This window comes from Mastigoproctus giganteus, chromosome 1 (assembly GCF_048544385.1).
Source record: "Mastigoproctus giganteus isolate SK-2022 chromosome 1, ASM4854438v1, whole genome shotgun sequence".
Lineage (NCBI taxonomy): Eukaryota > Metazoa > Arthropoda > Arachnida > Uropygi > Thelyphonidae > Mastigoproctus > Mastigoproctus giganteus.
In genome coordinates, this window is record NC_143575.1 from 152,151,712 (window position 1) to 152,171,129 (window position 19,418).

General features: G+C 36.4%; 1 protein-coding gene across 1 annotated transcript; it reads left to right on the forward strand.

Moving 5' to 3' along the window:
* The first annotated feature begins 2,149 nt into the window (after positions 1-2,149).
* On the forward strand, positions 2,150-19,113 carry LOC150091198 (protein broad-minded-like). The gene is made up of 4 exons (XM_090389535.1): positions 2,150-2,167; positions 15,586-16,613; positions 16,665-17,325; positions 17,413-19,113. The coding sequence occupies exons 1-4, from the start codon at positions 2,165-2,167 to the stop codon at positions 19,111-19,113; spliced, it is 3,393 nt and encodes a 1,130-aa protein (XP_090245661.1). The 5' UTR covers positions 2,150-2,164.
* Positions 19,114-19,418: the final 305 nt, after the last annotated feature.

Sequence of the window (19,418 nt, forward strand, 5' to 3'; positions counted from 1 at the left end):
CTTTATATGAATGCCGGGGGTTCACATCTGGTGAGTATGGGCTTGACACGCCCAGGGTCCTGAGCTGGATATCATCATTCTTCTCTTTCTTGGTGATTCCCTTCTACTCTCTCTCTCTTGGGAACTTTTTTTTTGTCCTGGTGCAGCATAAGTCTCAGGCTTCCTTGCACCATATGGCTATTAATAATAATAATAATAATAATATCAAATGTCAGGCCACCCATAATAAATTCTAAAAGGCATTTACAGTCTAACATTAACACAAGAATTGAAAGATTGTACCACAGCTAATACTTTTACCTTTAAGACTTTTGCATAAAGATAAAGACTTAAAAAAAAAAAAAAAATCCCACATCACTTGTCCATCCTCTACAATTTGTCATTTATTCTTTAAGCAGTGACTCCATTATTTTCTCAGGAATAGAAGTTAAGCTAACAGGTCTGAAATTACTCGTGTCACCTTCGATCCCCTTTTGTGAATTTGGGATACTTTCACACATCTTCAGTCAATAAGAACCTCTCATGAATTCAAAGATGCTCTCATAATTATTGTTAAGGGTTCACTTACCTCCTTTGCTGTCGCCCTTAATATGATTGGATACCTATTGGATACCCAGGTGCCTATTTTTTAATGTTTAGCTTCAACAATTTCTCTTCCACTTTCCTCTCAGTTATAAAAAAATCATTTAGCACCCTGTTAAAATTTGATAAAATTTTGGCATCCCCTTCCCAGATTCATCATGTGTGAATGTCAATGCAAAATATCTATTCTATTGCATACAGACAGTTTACAATCCTTCAAGAATAAACTGTCATTGATAACACAGAATATTTCACAGGAAATTAGGAAGAAGATAATGACATATATCTGGCATTATTTGCTGCGGAGACATGGATTCTTACAAAAAGAGACTTGCGGCCTTTGAGATGTGGTGCTAGCACAAGATGGAAAAAATTAAATGGACGGAAAAAGTGTCAAATGAAAAAAGTATTAAGACGTGTCCAAGAACAAAGAAAAATACTAGACAGAATTAGCTCCACCAGACTCAAATGGGTGGAACACGTCATTCGACATGGGGGTTTGCTTCTGGATGCCATGGAGGGGAGTGCAGAGGGAAAATGCTCTAGGGGAAGACCAAAAATACCTTCGCTGGGACGTTACTGGATGATGCAGGACTTGAGATCTTGAAGAGCTTAAACAAATGGCATAGGAAAGAGAGAGAGAGAGAGAGAGAGAGAGAGAGAGAGAGAGAGAGAGAGAGAGAGAGAGAGAGAGAGAGAGAGAGAGAGAGAAAGAGAGAGAGAGAGAGAGAGAGAGAGAGAGAGAGAGAGAGAGACTGCTAATCAGGGGAACAGACCAGTCACAAACTGAATCACTGGATGATAATGAGAGGGATCGAAGGCCAAAGATGGGCCTGCAAGGTAGACAATTTTAGGAAAACTGTTTGTGATGGCTTTTTGAAAAAGGTCATGACATTACAGTAGATCATAATTTTGATTGACTTTTTGGATGCTGGATGTGTCACAGAAAATTACAGCTCATGAAGCAGGTATCGATAGTGAATAAATGATTGCCGATCGGCGCAATTTTGACCAGACTGTATGTCTACCGGATAAAGTTTTTTTAATAGTTTTGCAAAACAAAATCTGAGCAATTTCTAACAGCGATCTGATGAAGAAATAGGAAAGCAACTTAACATTTTTCTCCCTAGTGCTAATTTGTCTGTAGTGGCCTATATTATGATTAAATCACAATACACTATTTACAAATAGCAGACGAGGGAGAAGCTGCGATCACGATTGAGAATTCTGTAAAAATTCAGATCTTGGGTACTTCTTCATACTTCGACAGGTAGGCAGTGATTGGCAGGGGCTACTCACTGTTTCCCCCGCCCCTGTCCTCCTAGGTTGACATCCGATTTTAAACCCATTTAAAACATGTTTCTAACTAAGGTAAATAAATCTATTAATTAACTGAATCTGATTACATTTACCCAAGTAATATAAATAGATATGCTATCCCTACCGCTACGTTCACTATGGTTTACTCTCGACTGCTCCCGCACTCTCCAAACAATAGCGGTAAATAGGGAAAACAAATTAAAAATATCCGGTTCGAGATTTTTTTTTTTTTACAAAGAAACAACAATTGAAAACAGGAAGTATGGTACGTTTAAAGAATTTTTTCCTCCCCTTTTTCCCCCCGAAGTGAAATAACGAACTTAAACAAGTCCTGTGAGCTATGATTTCTCTAAACTCTATATATCAGTACAATATAGAGTAAACGGAGAAAACAACAATCAAATATCGTAGCACAAGTATGTCCAACAAGAATTTTTCTGCTTATACTCCGGGATGAACACACGATCAGAGGAATTCACAAGATAGAATACAAGAAACAGAACCGTATTTATTAGTTACGCGGTTTTGAATCCCGATCACTAAGTGCGTGTACTTACGAAACCTCACTCTAAACCACTCCGTTACGCTTGCCTATAATGCACAGAGTAGTTATAACTAATGGGAGGAAGTGGATTCAGTTCGAGTTCTGTGAATGAGACAACACTGCTATATATTTCTTTTTTACTCTATAAGTTCACGAATTCTACTACACTAGGAAACCTATATTAAGTTACAGGTCATTAGGAATATAAAAGAAGGCTGCAATCATTGAACTTTTGGCCTAGCTGCCAAAAGTCTGCACAGTGAAAAGTTCATATCTTTTATTTGTTTTTTGGCTGATGCTGCATAAGCTTGCTTTCTTGCATCAAATGCCTCTACTAATGCTAACTTTGGAATATGAAAAGTTCCTTTTCGTGGTTTATATACCTCATAAGGTGCTGGATATAATTTACAGGTCAAATTTTTTTTTTTTGTCCAAACCAAGAGTAAAAGGCATAGGAAAGGATTACAAACAGGGTCCTGAGCTGGGATATCATCATTGTTCCCTTTCTTGGTGATTCCCTTCTACTTCTGGTTCTCTCTCTCTCAGGGTAATTCAGATTTTTTTTTTTTTTTTTCGGCTGGTGCAGCATAAGCCTAAGGCTTCCTTGCACCATATGGCTAGAGGCTTACATCTGGTGGGTATGGGCTTGGCAGCATGCCCAGGGCCCTGAGCTGGATATCATCATTCTTCTCTTTCTTGGTAATTCCTTTATACTTCTGACTCTTGTTTTCTCTCTCTCAAGGTAATTCAGAAATTTTTTTTTTTTTTTTTTGGCCAGTGCAGCATAAAAGTCTCAGGCTTCCTTCCACCATATGGCCAATAATAATAATAATTGAATAACCCAGTCCAATGCCCTTTATTCTAAAAGTTTATAAAAAGTATGACAATTTTCATAACCTTCAAATCACTTCTCAGAATAGAATGGTATTAGTATTGGCAAATGATGTAAAGAAGCAAGCTTATATAGCACAAAAAAAAAAAAAAAAAAAAAAAATATATATATATATATATATTTTTTTTTTTTTTTTTTTTGATGCCACCTTTATTGATCAACCTTTTCTGAACACAGCTGGGAAAAATCTTTTAAAAATTTGTATTTTTAAGTAATGTTTGAAATTAAAACTTCTTTTAGACCTGTCACTGAGCAGAATGCAAATTGAAAAACTTGTATGCTTCATTGATCATTTGCACATGTTCCAGTAGATCTACATCTTTCCTAAAGTGAGGCCTCCAGACCTGTAAACAGTATTGAAGATGCAGCCTAACCATTGCCCTGCTAGCAAAGTTTCTGTTTATCATTGACAAAACTCCTAGAGCTGTTCTGGTAGCATGTCTGCATTGCTCAGAGAATTTCATGTCTGACTGCACAATTATCTCCAGGTCTTTTTCATTCTCCACTACCCTGAGTGTAGTACCACACTCAGGTAATAAGTTGAGAAGTTACTTTGGGGGTTGATAACGTTATCAGTTGATCCCACTGAAAAGAATTTAAAAACTATCTGAGACCATTGTCACCTTTATGAAAAGAAGAATCCCTTCTCATTACCCCTGACAGTAATTACATTTTTATGTAAATCTGCCATCAAATCACTATGATCACTGCTACCTAATAGTTCTTTTATCTGCAGATTCTTAATGCATGAAGAGTCACTGCTGATAACCAGATTGAGAGTATTGCTTTCCCTTGCCTCTTCGACATGCTAAAATTTCAAGAAGGAAGCAGTCATCCAATAAATCCGGAGAGGTTCTGCTACTGTGTGTGTGTGTGTGTGTGTGTGTGATTAATTCACAAGTTCCAGTTGATATCCTGGAAGTTAAATGCCCCAATTATAAGATATTCTGATTTACTGGACACTGTTTAGCTGTATAGTTGTTGGTTATACTCTTTAGTCACTTGGCCTATATCAAATTCCTACTGTCATTTTTGTTTTTGCAGTGCTTTTGTCCCAGCAAACTGACTCAACATTATACTGTCTACTTTTGTCAGCTGGGTACACTGCCTTATAGTCTGTGTTCCTCATCCTTTCTAAAAATGGTGTTCTCTCCATATTCAAATTTTGCATCTCCTATATCTGAATAAAACAGTTTCTGACAACCTTATAATGTGCACATTTGTTGACTTAACCAATACTTCAAATTCCTGAAATTTATTTACAATACTCCTAGCATTAGTGTACAAACAAGTGTGCATCTTTTTCTGCTCTTAGTAACCCTAGCACATTCTATGTAATAGCTTGGCCTATGAGAGAGCTGCTGGCCGGCCTTTTCCTGCCTGCTGTGTCTCAGAAGAAGCAGTGCAAGTATCAATTTCACCTCTGCCTACAACTGTTATAAAACTATCAGTTTGTATATTCCCACAAGTTAGCAGTTTTCCAACCCTCCCATCCCTCTAAAAACAGTTTCTCCTGTTAACAAGCACAAATCAAGCTCAGAAAAAGTTTACCCTTTGAGCCTTGCACAGTCTCGTTGAAGCATCTCTATTCTAAAATCCAATGCATGTTATGAAGTTAATAACCTTTCATTTTTATTTTTCTTTTGAAACACCTGAGAAGAACATTTCTAAAGAAAGCATCCTTTATACAGTTAAAGTCACACTTTACGTCTTCCCACAACTTTTTTGAGATTTTTGAAATAGTGGTTCACTTGATAAATTACTGAGAAGAAGAAAACCTTTGTATTCAAAAGGCTGCTTTATCCTTTAACTTTAAATTAGCAGTAGAAGCAGCAATTTCCAAAAGTACATGAAATGAAAAGGATTCTTACCATAGCATTCAGAATCTGAAGCTTTGATAAAACAAAAACAAAGTTTAATATCCAAATATATGTATAATACTATGCATTAGAACAGTGTGGCAGATTATGGTCGATTCCCTTAACATGGTTTCACAACAAAATAAAGAGCCTTCATTCCTTGGAGGCTTGTAAGCTACCACCTCGAGGAGAAATTGTTGAAGTTAAACATAAGAAAGGCTCCTGGGGTGGATGGGATCTCTCCAGTTATATTAAAGGAGGCGGCAAAGCAACTAAGCAAACCCTTAGCCATAATTATGAGAGCATCCTTGGACTCAGGGGAGGTCCCCACGGACTGGAGATGTGCAAATGTATCCCCAATTCACAAAGGAGGATCGAAGGGTGACACGAGTAATTACAGACCAGTTTAACTTCTGTTCCTGGTTAAAGATGCATTGCAGGATCATCTAGACAAGACTGCAGCAATAATTCAGACACAGCATGGGTTTGTTAAGGGAAAGTCTTGTCTGACAGATTTGATAGGATATTATGATGTGGTTACAAAGGAACTGGATGCAAAAAATAATTTTGATATCATATATTTGGATTTCAGTATTGCTCATGGAAGACAACTGTTGAGTGGGAGAAGGCAGGGTGGTAATCAATGGGGTGCTGCTCTTCGTGGACTAATGTTATTAGTGGAGTCCCACAGGGTTCGGTGTTTGGTCCTCTATTGCTTTGTATATTTATCAATGACATTGATGAAGGTATATCAGGCTTAGTGTTGAAGTTTTCAGATGATACAAAGGTTGGCAGGGTTGTTAATGACAGTAAGGGTAGTGTACTACTGCAACAGGCTCTAGATAATTTGGGCAGATGGGCTAAGAAGTGGCAACTGAAGTATAACCTTGATAAATGCAAAGTACTGCATATGGGTAGAAGTAACCCCAGAGAAACGTACCAACTGTGTGGTACTACACTTAAGGTGATAGAAAATGAAAAAGACCTGGGAGTAATTGTGCAGTCAGATATGAAGTTTTCTGAACAATGCAGACAGGCTGCCAGGGCAGGTCATGGGGTTTTGTCAATGATATATAGGAATTTTGCTAGCAGGGAAAAGGAGATGATTGTCCCTCTGTATAAGGCAATGGTCAGGCCATGCCTTGAGTACTGCATACAGGTCCGGAGGCCTCATTTTAGGAAGGATGTAGATTTGCTTGAGCATGTACAGAGAAGGGAAACAAGATTGGTGAGGGGAATGAAGGGATCCTCTTACCAAGAGAGGCTTAAGTTTTGCAAATTGCAGTGGCTGGAGACTAGGCACCTGTGCGGTGATCTGATTGAGGTGTATTAGGCCTTGAATGGGTTGAGCACGCTGAATTCTGATGGGATTCTTCCACTTGTTCAGATTACGAACCTAAGGGGGCATAATTCAAATTAAGAAAAGACATGTAGAATAGATGTGCGGAAATTTGCCTTTAACCAGCGGGTGGTTAATTGCTGGAACAAACTTCCATCTGTCATTGTGGAAGTTGATAGGTTGAATAAATTTAAGGAGGAACTGGACAGGCATTTGGAGGGAATGGTGTGATTTTTTTTTTTTTGGCTGATGCTGCATAAGCTCATACACTTGCTTTCTTGCATCACATGCTACTACTACTACTACCACCTATAGCAGGAGTCGGTAACCTTTTTTGAGTGAAGAGCCATTTTTGATCTAATTTTAAAAAAGAGAGAATCTGAACAGCTGCACCTCGGCTCAAGCTGAGGGGAGGGGGAGTTTTTTAGGAATGGAATAGAGTGGAGAGGTGTTTTATTAAAAATATATTTTGAAATATTTATTAATACTGAAAAAACATAACAAACATCCAATTAGGTATGAATTAATGTGACTTTTGCTGGTGAACTTATTGAGCGAGTCTCTCAACATCGGGTGAGTGTGCTGTAATTTTTGTCTTTAAAGATGCTGAGAGACTCTCATTGTTCAGATGGTTTCTTAATTTATTTTTAATATAGTTCATGTTTGAAAATATTTGCCTGCAGAAATATGCAAAACATACAACTAAGAGATGTCCAAACGCAAATATTTTTAAATTTGTATACTTGTCCGGTAAACTACTCCACGCATCGAACACATATTTGGTCTTGCTTTTTCAACTCATCTATCACCATCCATTTGTGTAGAATTACAAGGGCTACCTTTTGCCTCTCCAAATCCTCAATTTCAGTTTTAAGGAATTTTAGTCTTGCACACCACATGTCCTTGATTTTTAAGTCCTCTAACTCCATTTTAAATTTTGCTTCATGTGGGCTAAAAGTTAAAGAGTCGCAGGTTGCCGACCTCTGACCTATGGCATCTGAAGACCAGCTCAGTGGCAGAGGATGCTAAGAATCACTAGGCTCGATCAGGCTGCCTTTGGACTTTACACATTGGAAAGTATAACATTTATCTATGAATATAGACTGACACCTAGAACTATTACACGAGCTGAAAAACATCAATTGGGATATCATCAGTTTATGTGAGATTTGAAGAAGTGGTGAAGATTTGGTCAAACTGGAAGATATATACTGGCTGTACTATAAAGAAACAAATGGAATTGGTCCCTGATCAACAAATGACTAACAAATCCAACCATAAAAGTAGAAAGTATTACCGAAAGAACTGCTTGCTAAATAATTATTAAACTAAATAGTCTCAATTCCTTCAAATTATTCAAGCTTATGCTCCTACAAGTAGCCATAGCAGTGATAAAGAATTTTATGAAAATGTACTGCACCTTTAAAAGGTAGATAGAGGCAGTTTACTAATTGAATTTGCAGAGGAACAAAATTTATTCATCATGAACTCATTCTTCAAGAAAAAGGCCCAACAAAAATGAACATGAAAGAGCCCTTTTGGAAATACTAGTGAAAGTGACTTCATACTAACAAAAAATAAAACAATAGCACTGACTACTCAGTTTTTAACCATTTTTTATGTTGGAAGTGACCATTGGTTACTGAGAGCAAAAATCAAAATTGATTGTAAGAAAGAACAAAAGAAATTGATCAAGTCAATTAAAGTGAAGAAGTTCAACACTAACCAACTATTGAAAAATCATCAGAACAAAAAACATCATGAGTATATGATGAGAGCCTTGTCGATCAATTCGGCCCTGGAAAGATTGTGCAAGGCTCAAGGGGTAGAATTTTTTTCAGCCTGGACTGTACTTGTTAACAGGAGAGATTGCTTCTACAGGGATGGGATACACTTAAATAGAAAGGGTGCAAGAATATTTGCTGATGCTATCGAGGCAGTGTTAGGTGGGTCGGAAAACTGCTAGCTTGGGGGGAGACAAAGACGAATAGATTAACAGTAGCCACTGGCAGAGGTGAAAGAGATTCTTGCACTGCTTCTATTGGAATGAGCAGAAGCCTGAAAAACAAGATGCAGGATATTTCAGAGACTGCTGGGAGTCATTGCGGTACAAGTAAACACATGGGTTGTGTTAGGGTAGCTAAGAATAGAAATAGGTGCATGTATACTTGCGTGTACTCCAATGCTAGGAGTTTAGTAAATAAATTTGATGAATTTGAAGTATTGCTCAAAACAAAGGCAGATATTGTTGGGATATCAGAGACGTGGTGTCACACAGATATAAGGAATGCAGAACTGGAATTTGGGGAGTACAACGTCTACAGAAAGGATAGACTGGATAGGAAGGGAGGAGGGGTTATACTATTAGTTAAAAAATACATAAAATCCAAGGAAGTGAAGCCAGTGGACATCGCTGGACAGTGCAGTGTCGAGTCAGTTTGGTGTGACATAAGCATTGGGAGATCAAAATTGAGAGTAGGAGTGTGCTGTAGGCCTAATGACTCTGATGAGTATAATAAGAAACTGTATGGGGAAATAGAGTGGGCCAGTAAATCAGAGAGTCTTATAATGGGAGATTTTAATTTCCCAGATATTGACTGGAATTTGGGGGCTGGTCACTCACACACTAGCAAGGCTTTTGTGGATTTATTGGATGATTGTTTTCTACATCAGCATATTCGGGAGGCAGCTAGAGGGAGGAATACTCTTGATTTGATTATCAGCAGTTATTCTTCATGCATTAAGAATCTGCAGATAAATGAACCACTAGGTGGCAGTGATCACAGTGTGCTGAAGTGGGATTTACTCAAAGATGTAACTACCATTAGGGGTAAAGGGAAGGGTTATTGCTTTCGTAAAGGCGACTACGATGGACTGAGACAGTATTTAAATTCTATACAGTGGGACCAACTGATGATGTTACCAACAGCAAATGCAAAATGGGAAGCATTCAAAGAACTTATCTTGGAAGCTACTAGGCTTTACATATCAACTAAGAAATATTGTTCAAGGTTTAGGCCTAAATGGATGTCAGATGAACTGATGAGGCATATGGCAGAGAAGAAACATGCATGGGATACATACAAATTAACACATGACACAGAAGCCTGTGATAGATACAAGTTGATCTGTAACCAAGTTACAAAGGAGGTTAGGCAGATTACGAGAAATCTTTGGCAAGGGATGCAAAGAAAAACAAAATACTCATTAACTACTTGAGCAGGATAATCAACAGTTGAACAATCGATATCCAGTGGACCAATCGGATTCGTCCCCTTCCTTCTAGAGTTTACATAAATAAAAAATTCTTTGCTGTTTTTCTTTGCATCCTTTTCCAAACATTTTTCATAATCTGCTTTGCCTGTCTAACCTTTGTGATTTGGTTACAAACCAGCTATATCTATCGTAGGCTTCCATGTCACCCATTAATTTATATGTATCCCATGCATTTTTCTTCTCTGCCACATGTCTCATTAGTTCATCTGACATCCATTTAGGCCGAAACCTTCAACAATATTTCTTAGTTGGTATGTAAAGCTTAGTAGCTACCAAGATTAATTCTTTGAATGCTTCCATTTTAAATTTGCTGTTGGTAACATCATCAGTTGGTCCCACCGTATAGAATTTAAATACTGTCTCAGATGTAAAGGTGACTACCTCTGTAGAAGCCTTTACGAAAGCAAAAACTCCTCCCTTTACCCTTGATGGTAGTTACCTCTTTGAGTATATAGAGTAAATCCAAATTCAGCACATTGTGATCACTGCCACCTAGTGGTTCCTTTATCTGCAGATTCTTGATGCATGAAGAATCACTACTGATAATCAGATCAAAAGTATTGCTCCCTCTAGTTGCCTCCCGAACATGCTGATGTAGAAAACTCATCCAGTAGATCCATAAAAGCCTGGCTAGTGTGTGAGTGACCAACCCACAAATTCCAGTCAATATCTGGGAAATTAAAATCCTCCATTATAAGACTCTGTGATATACTTGCCCACTCGATTCCCTGTACAGTTTTTTATTATACTCATCAAAGTCATTAGGCCTATAACACACTCCTACTCTCGATTTTGATTTCCCAGTGCTTTTGCCACTCCAGACTGACTCGACACTGTACTGTCCAGCAATGTTGATTGGCTGTACCTCCTTGGATTTTATGTGTTTCTTAACTAATAGCATAACCCCTTCTCCCTTATTATCCTGTCTATCCTTTCTGTACACATTGTATTCCCCAAATTGCAGCTCCTTATATCTGTGTGATATCACATCTCTGATATCCCAACAATATCAGCCTTTGATGTTTTGACCAACACCTCAAATTCATCAAATTTATTTACCAAACTTTTAGCATTGGTGTACATGCAAATATACATTCACCTGTTACTATTCTTAGCTACCCTAACACAACCCTTGTGTTTACTTGTACTGCAATGACTCCCAGTAGTCTCTGAAATCCCTTGCATCTTGTTTTCCAGGCTGCTGCTCATTCCAATATTAGCAGTGCAAGAATCACTTTCACCTCTGCCAGTGGCTACTGTTAATCTATTAGTCTGTGTATCCCCCCCCAAGCTAGCAGTTTTCCAACCCACTTAACACTGCCTCGATAGCATCAGCAAATATTCATGCACCCTTTTTGTTTAAGTGTATCCCATCCCTGTAGAAGCAGTCTCTCCTGTTAACAAGCACAGACCAGGCTGAGAAAATTTCTACCCCATATATGGCAACACAGCATGAAATTTCTAAGGGAACACCTTGTCTGACCAATCTGATTAGAACTGTGTGGCATTAACCAAAGAATCTAATGCATAAAATAATTTTTACATAATATAATTAGTAAGATTCAATATAATATAATAAGATTCAAGTAATGCTTTTGACAATGATATAATATAATAAGATTCAAGTAATGCTTTTGACACTGTTTTAAATGAAAGACTGCTATACAAATTGGAGCAGTGTGGCACTGAGAGAAACTGCTATGGATAATGGAATGGTTGAATGGCAGAAGACAGAGTAGTTATAAATGGGTGGTGCTCTTCACTGTTATTGGTGGAGTCCCTCATTTAGTTCTGAGGCTATTACTGTTTTCAATATTTATTAATGATATGATATTAACGATAACAATTCTAATAAGCAAAAATAGGAGAATACTATCCACAGGCTATAAAAGTAAAGATCACAAATTTACACTTCATTACATTACCAATTAACAAAATTAAATGATACGTGAAAATCGGAAGAATATTTTCCACAGGTTAGCAAAATAAAAATAAATTTATGCTTACGGGCATAGATTAATTAATACGTACTGTAATATGTACATACTAACTAGTTGATATTTCTGTTCACTGACATTTTTTTTTGGGGGAGGGTTGTAAAATTTAAAACAGCGAAAAAGATAAGCAATCAATAACAAAGAAAACGGCATGCACAAATTGCAACTAACACGATACGTGCAAGTGAGATTCAGAGTAACAAGTTTATGAAGCTTAAAAAATAGGAATGAAGAGAAGATACTGAAAATTTATTGATATTTTTTATATGATCAAAAATTTCATTGAAGGCGAAACACATTTTACTATAATAATGTAAAAACCCACAGAATTCCTGCTATTCGTATTATCAAATGCAATAACATCAAGTTTACTACCCATTTATAATTGATTGCGCTAATAGAAAAGCCCAATAAATTGGAAACTGCAAATTGTTTTTATTGTTTTATGGTAGTGACTTCCAGAAATGTGCTTTAAAAAATATCACAAAGGCATTCAAACAGAACATATGATAATGATGAAAGTGCAGTACATTTTAATGATTTGAATTGATTTTTTGAAATTAAAGCAGCTAATGCCACTAACCAGTGATCATGTTAACCAGCGCTTACTTATTTCACTTTGCGATGGGGTGGACTCACAATTGTATCTGACCGGACCACGTGGTCGTTCCTCTCAGCTAATAGCAGCATTTATAAACATGTTGGCTGCATGTTTTGTTTTTGCATAACTTAGTTGAAGTGATTTTTTTGTGTTAGTAATAGTAATGGAGGCATGTGATGCAAAAAAGCAAGCATATGAGCTTATGTAGCATCAGCCATAAAAAAAAAAAACATTTCACATATCCATTCCCTCTAAAGGTTTGTCCAGCTCTTTATTTAAGCTATCAACTTCCATGACGATAGATGGAAATTTGTCCCAGCAATTAACCACCCGCTGGCTAAAGGCATATTTTTGCACATCTATTCTACAACTGTCTTTCCTTAATTTGAATTTATGCTCCCTCATGTGTGTAGTCTGAGCAAGTGGAAGAATTCCATCAGAATTCATCGTGCTCAGCCCATCCAAGGCCTTGTGCACCTCAATCAGATCAGCTCACAGGTGCCTAGTCTCCAGATGCCTGACTCAGGGTTAAATAAATGTAAGGAAAATATTATAAAACTTATTATTGGGGATGGATATGTTTTTTTTTTTTTTGTTTGTTTTGAACTGATACTGCATGAGCTTGCTTGTAATTTATCATATGCTACTCCTAATACTAATACTACTAAAGTTGTTAGGCATGCTAAACAGATCACAACTCTGGTTAAGAACACACAGAAAAGTAGCAAAGAATTCTTTGTTTATATTAATGTTAGAAGGAAAGGAATGAACCACATTTATAACTTGAATATGTGTAGAATAACTACAGTATTGATGATTCTGTTTAGGGGGCTGACAAACCTAGTATATATTTTTTACATCAGCATTTGTGCATAAAGAAGTTTTTAGAAATCAGATATCAGAGGTTTGCCTAATTCTAACTTTGTTTTAAACCATTTTATGATAACTGAGAGGAACATGGAAGAGAAATTTTAAGCTAAAAGTAAAAAATGTACTTGAGGCTTATGCAATCTAACTAATTAGTGGAAACGCATCATATTAGAACACAGCCAAATGTTGAATTAGTAAATTTTTGCAAAGGTGGCATCGTTTAAGTTATATCTCATATTGTGAATACCTTCACAACGGGTTGCCATGCTATTGCACTACTTTGAATAAGTAATGTTTCACCAAAGGAGAAGACTATTGTTATTTATTCTCAGTGGATACCACCATCCAGATGGCACCATTTCAGGGCTATTTTGTATATATGTAGGATAATAACTCTACTATTCACTTGTCCCTATTAGACTTAGAAAAGCAAAAAAGTAGAGGGAAAGTAATAGTGGAGTGGAAGAGGAAAAGAAACGGTGTAGAAGAATGAAAGGGATGTAACTCCTTCAACTCACACCACTCAAAAACTCAAACTCCTCGAATAGGCAACGCTTCTCCAGTGGGGAAGACTGTTGTTACCTATTCTTGGAAACCCTGGGCATCATCAGGCTCCCCCTGGTGACTGTTTGAAATATAGTATGGGATAAAGATCTCTGTTATCCTCATACTATCCCAATTAGACTTTTGAAAGCAAAAAAGATATAAGAATGTGATAGTAGGAGAGGAAGAAAGGCCATCGAAGGAAGAAAGGGACAGTTACTCCTTGGACTCACAACACTCAAAAACTCATAAATTCCTCGAATAGGCAATGCTTCTCCAGTAGAGAACATTGTTGTTACCTATTCTTGGAAACTCCGTGGCCATCAGGTCCCGCCAGACAGCACTGTTTCAGGGCTATTTTGTATAGGTGTGGGATAATAACTCTACTATCCACTTGTCCCTATTAGACTCAGAAAAGCAAAAAGGTAGAGGGAAAGTAATAGTAAGAATGGAAGAGGAAAAGAAATGGTGTAGAAGAATGAACAGAACAGTTAATTCCTTCAACTCACACTACTCAAAAACTCATAAACTCCTTGAATAGGCAATGCTTCCCCAGTGGGAAGACTGTTGTTACCTATTCTTGGAAACTCCGGACATCATCATCAGGTTCCCCCTGGTGCCATTTCAGGGCTATTTGGCCCTTCTTCGGTGGGTGGGTGGGTAGGTACCCTAGTGATGTAATCAGTGCAAAACAGTTATGAAGTATAACTCCACAATATGAGAGATACCTGATGGTGTATAAGATGAATTAAGATTAAGATGCATTAAGGCTTATGCTTCAGGCTGCAAAAGGATTAGACTACGTACAAGTTAGTGCAAACGCATGATATTAGTACACAGCCAGAGTTTGCCTCTAACTTGTACGTAGTCTAATCCTTTTGCAGCCTTAGGCATAAGCCCTTAATGCATCTTAGTCACAATCTAACTAATTAAAAGAAGCAACTTAGAGGGAAGTACTCACCAGAGTACTTCCCTCACCTTTACTCACCCATACTCACCAGATGTGAGCCCCTAGGGTAATAGGATTGGATGCCTCATATGGAATCTTATGGATGAGTCTTCCACATCTGTATTCAGATGTGGAAGACTCATCTCTTGTTCTCATATACATGTTTAGAATCCTCATTTTAGGATAGGTATAAATGTGGTAGAATGGATGCTAGAACAACAAGAATAGTCAAGGACACTCAAATCTTTCTTGAATTCGGCAATTTATAGAATTCAAAAAAGACTTGAATTCTGTAAATTGCAGTGTATGGAAACTCTGATGGCACCTGTGATGAGATCTGATTGGCATGTTTAAGACTCAAATGAAATGGTGGCATCCTAAAAGTTATTGACATAACTTTTCTTTTAAAAATTTTGTTTGGAAAAACTTCCATCTTATATCAAAGAAGTGGCTAAAGTACTGGATGAAATTTTAGAAGGTATGGTCAAATGAAGTGTGTGTGTGTTAAGCTTGCCCTCCTGTACCTCCAAAGGTACTACTGCCATAATAATTGTTAGAAATCATTATTTTTTTTCCATTTGTGCTCCTGTTGGACTAATTTGATGATTATTAAATAATCTTTTACATAATATTGAGAATTTTTATTATGTTGCTGTACATCAGTATTTTAATTACTAAAGATAATTAAATTGCTAAAATTTTATATGAGTTAATACTTTGATATTAAAGTCTCTGTCTTATAAAGAAAATTTTTTTTTTAATTTACACAAATGAATAAAATTTGCTTATATTGTTTCACTCTTATTTTTGCAGATGGAACTGGATGTAAATGTTAGCAAAAGTGACCAAGAGCAACTTCTTTGGCAGTTATTAAAAGGAAAGATTAAAGATGAATTTGGACAACTAATCGAACAAATGATTCACGAGTCTCTGAAAAAGCAGAGATATGATACCCATTTACAGGGTAGTGTTGTTAATCAGATTACTAAAGAGCTGACACTTTCTACTGCTTTTAAAAAAATGAATCATGAATTGGTTCTTGATACTTTTTCTTGCATGAAAGGCAGACGTGATGTTACTGAGTTGCATACTAAAGGACATAAAAATTGTGGTAACATCTATAGAAAAAGTCATATTTCTTTAAGTAGTTCATTAAGTGGGTCTCTGAATCAATCATTAATATTTTTAACTACAGAGCAACTTCAGGATATTTCGAACTTGATATTAAATTCCTCACCACTGGATAAGCTAGAAGCCATTCATCTTTTATATCATGTGTCATCCTTAGAGCAGTTAATATCTCCAGTAGTGTGGCCTGACATTAAAATTGGTTTATATGAATGTTTGACACATACAGTCAGCTTTTTAAGAGAAGGAAGTTTAAAAGTATTTGTTAAAATGCTGTCATCGCCTGTGGCAAATGTTGTTAAGGAAGCATTGCAAACTCTGTTACAGTTTTTGAATATTCAGGTATCATCTGGATATGCAAATGGTAATGACAAAAGACAGGGGCAAATTATTAAAGCAGACATGATTTTGTATCCACTCATAGTATTCCATATATTAATTGTTGTGAATCAATTTCATCAGCATATTGGAGAGCACTGGTTACGTTATCCCCAAGGAATTATAGAAGATGTCATCAGGCATAGTTTGCATCTTTTTGGAAGTTTATCTTCTAGAAATGAGCAGACACAGATGTGGACTTGTATATCTATTGTAGATCCTAAAGCAAACTGGTTAAGAAATTGGTTGTATGAAAGTTTTAGCAGGCTAATTACAGTTGATGCTTTAGCTGAACACACTCTCATTGTGGAATATGCATTAGAGTATTGCAAAAGGTTTTCTGATGGCATGTACATGACTATACAAAGAAACAATGGATCCAGCAGTGCAGCTAAGTATGGTGGAAGGTGCATACAGTTACAGATAGCCAGTCATTCGTCCTGCATTCTTGTTAGATTGCTTAAATATTCAAGTGGCAGAAAGTTATTAGATGGCATTGTACATGCTTCTTTTGGCCCATTTAAATGGATCTATGTTTTAAAGATTGCAATGGAATGTGCCTGGAAATTGTGTGATTTGGATTATAATAATTTGTTTCTGGTATCTGATGTTTTTGAAGATTCCTTAAAATCACTCTTTCAGGAGAAGTTGCTTTGCAAAGACCATGAAAGCAGAATTTTTGAATTACTGCTTCGTCCACTGGTAACCTTTCAAACAGATAAACTGTCTTTAAACATAATAGCATTTACATCAGGCTGTTTGTGTCAAGTGGCACTTTCAGACTCATATCGATATTCTTTAATGAATTTTCAGTTTGAAGAACAGTGTATATCTAGTTACATAGTTCATTCTTTGAAAAAAATCCTAAATAGTGAATTTCAAAGTGATGATGCAATAGAATGCAAAGTAAAATGTATGTCACATCTTTTGAAACTTCTTGAATCTTTCTTGATTTCACCTGAAGGCATGTTATGGGTTCTTAATGGTGAAGTACTTGAGTTGTTAGTGTACCAGTGGAATAGCTGTTTTAAAAATGAACAGTGCATGGTGATGTCTGAAGTCCAGGTGCCAAGTCCTGAAATCCAAGAAAAGGAAGAGAAAAGTGGTGAAATTGAAATTAAAAACATCTTTAAGATTATGCTAGGAAGTCCTTTAGGAATGATGCTCCTTGACAAAGAGGGATTGTTACAAGATGCTGTCAATTTATTTTTTGGGGAAGACAAAAGAATTTTAAGTGTTTTGCATTCGTCATGTTACTGTAGTGTTGGGAAATTAGCTGTTATGATCTCAACGCCACTAGGCTCTGATATTATTAATAAGGAGTACTTTAAAGTTCTTATTAAAAAAATGTGGAAAAATATAAACAATTTATTTAGTACTCATGTAATTCCAATAGCTCATGAAACTGCTTCAAAAATAGCTAATTTTATGACATTGATATTAACAAACTTATTTTCTAGTTTTTATGCTGTGAAAGCCTTCTTTTCCAGTGTATGCCCAGATGAATTACATGAATTGTTTTGGAAGAAATTAATTTTTCATCCAGTAAATAAACATGAAATGGATATTTTGCTTAATGTAGAAGAACAAATGCTTTTGTCTCTTCGTGTTCTTTGCACAATTGTTTGCTGTCTTAGAACATTCATATTTATTGAAACAAAGTACCATATCCAAGAGACATTACTTGAAGATCAAAGGTGCTGTGTTACATCTGAAGGGCATGTCACTGTCGATGCACTTTCTGTACTACGTAATAATATATTAGTGAGGACATTAACTGTTGGTGGAATGTGTGAACGATACCTTCCTCCAAAAGTGCTATCAGAATTGGATAATGAATATAAATGGCCTTTTGTTCTTTCTTATCCAGTTCCACAAATATATTATTGTCATTCTCTTAATCAGCAGTTGAAAACAAGTTCTTCAATTGTCACCAATGGAACCAGCGAGTATAATATAAAATTACTTAAAAGATTACTTGTCCACCATCTTAAGGAGTATGCAGTGCTTGGAACACAGGTAATTGTGTTAATATTAGAAGAAAGTATCCAATTTTTCCACTGCAACACACTGCTGAACAATTGTATTCAAAATAATTTGATAAGTAGCACTTCATCAGGACTTACTGAAGTTAACAAAAGTGGCATGGAAATGTGCATACATTATGCTGCTAATTTGCGTATTATATCTTGTGAAGAAAGTTTTAAAAACAATTTGAAAATAGTATTGAACAAAATGAAGGAAATTTTAGGGCTAGATTCTGATGCAGTTTTTGACCTATTTACAGCTAGTATTTTTATGATATTTCAAGGTAATGAACACAAAACTAGTACTTTCCTTGAAAGCTTTGTGAAGACAGAAACTTCTCTTTTCTTGTGGGTAGAAAGGTTAGAAAGTTTAAAATTGCAGATAGAACAAAAGAAGCAAATTTATTTTGCGGATTCAGTGATCAAAGAATATTTCCAACTTCTTCTGGAGGAAAATCTGCCATATGTGTATGGGGCTTTCCAGATTTCACATTTTCATCCCTCCATTATCTTAAAACAATGGGTTGGCCAGTGTTTTTGGAATTATTTAGATTGGACAGAAATATGTCATTATATAGCATTAGTTATTTTGTATGGAGGAGATTATTCTCTATACTTTTGTGTGGCTATCCTTAAACACATGGAGCCCCAATTACTCTTACATGTTCATAAGAAAAGTATAATATATTATTTGAAAGAGAGCCCTATAGCAGGATTTACAACAGCTAAGTATTTACCCTTTATATTTAGCTTAGCAGACAAGTATCATGATGTAATCCAGGGAACTATAGAAAAATGTTTTGTTTAACTTTTATAATACCATATGTAAAAAAGGTAAGGTGCAGCCATTATCAACCCACTGCAGGATGGAAGCCTCCTCAACAATTCATGATGAGGGAAATGGACCATAATCTGCCACGCTGGTCCAGTGCGGGTTGGCAGATTGACCGTATTCAGCAGTCAGGGGCTTGAACCCCGGTCTAACTCAAAGAGCATGTGCTACTGCACTCCCGCTCCTGACCACTCGGCTACGGAGGCCTATATGATTTAAACTTAATTAATTATTTGTTAATTTGTTTTTATTTATTTACAGGATCTTTAATTATGATTGAC

Coding starts and splice junctions, on each gene's coding strand:
- LOC150091198 (XM_090389535.1), top strand. Junction 16,614..16,664: donor GCATTAGAGTATTGCAAAAG/GTTTTCTGATGG, acceptor TGGATCCAGCAG/TGCAGCTAAGTATGGTGGAA. Junction 17,326..17,412: donor TTAAAAATGAACAGTGCATG/GTGATGTCTGAA, acceptor AACATCTTTAAG/ATTATGCTAGGAAGTCCTTT.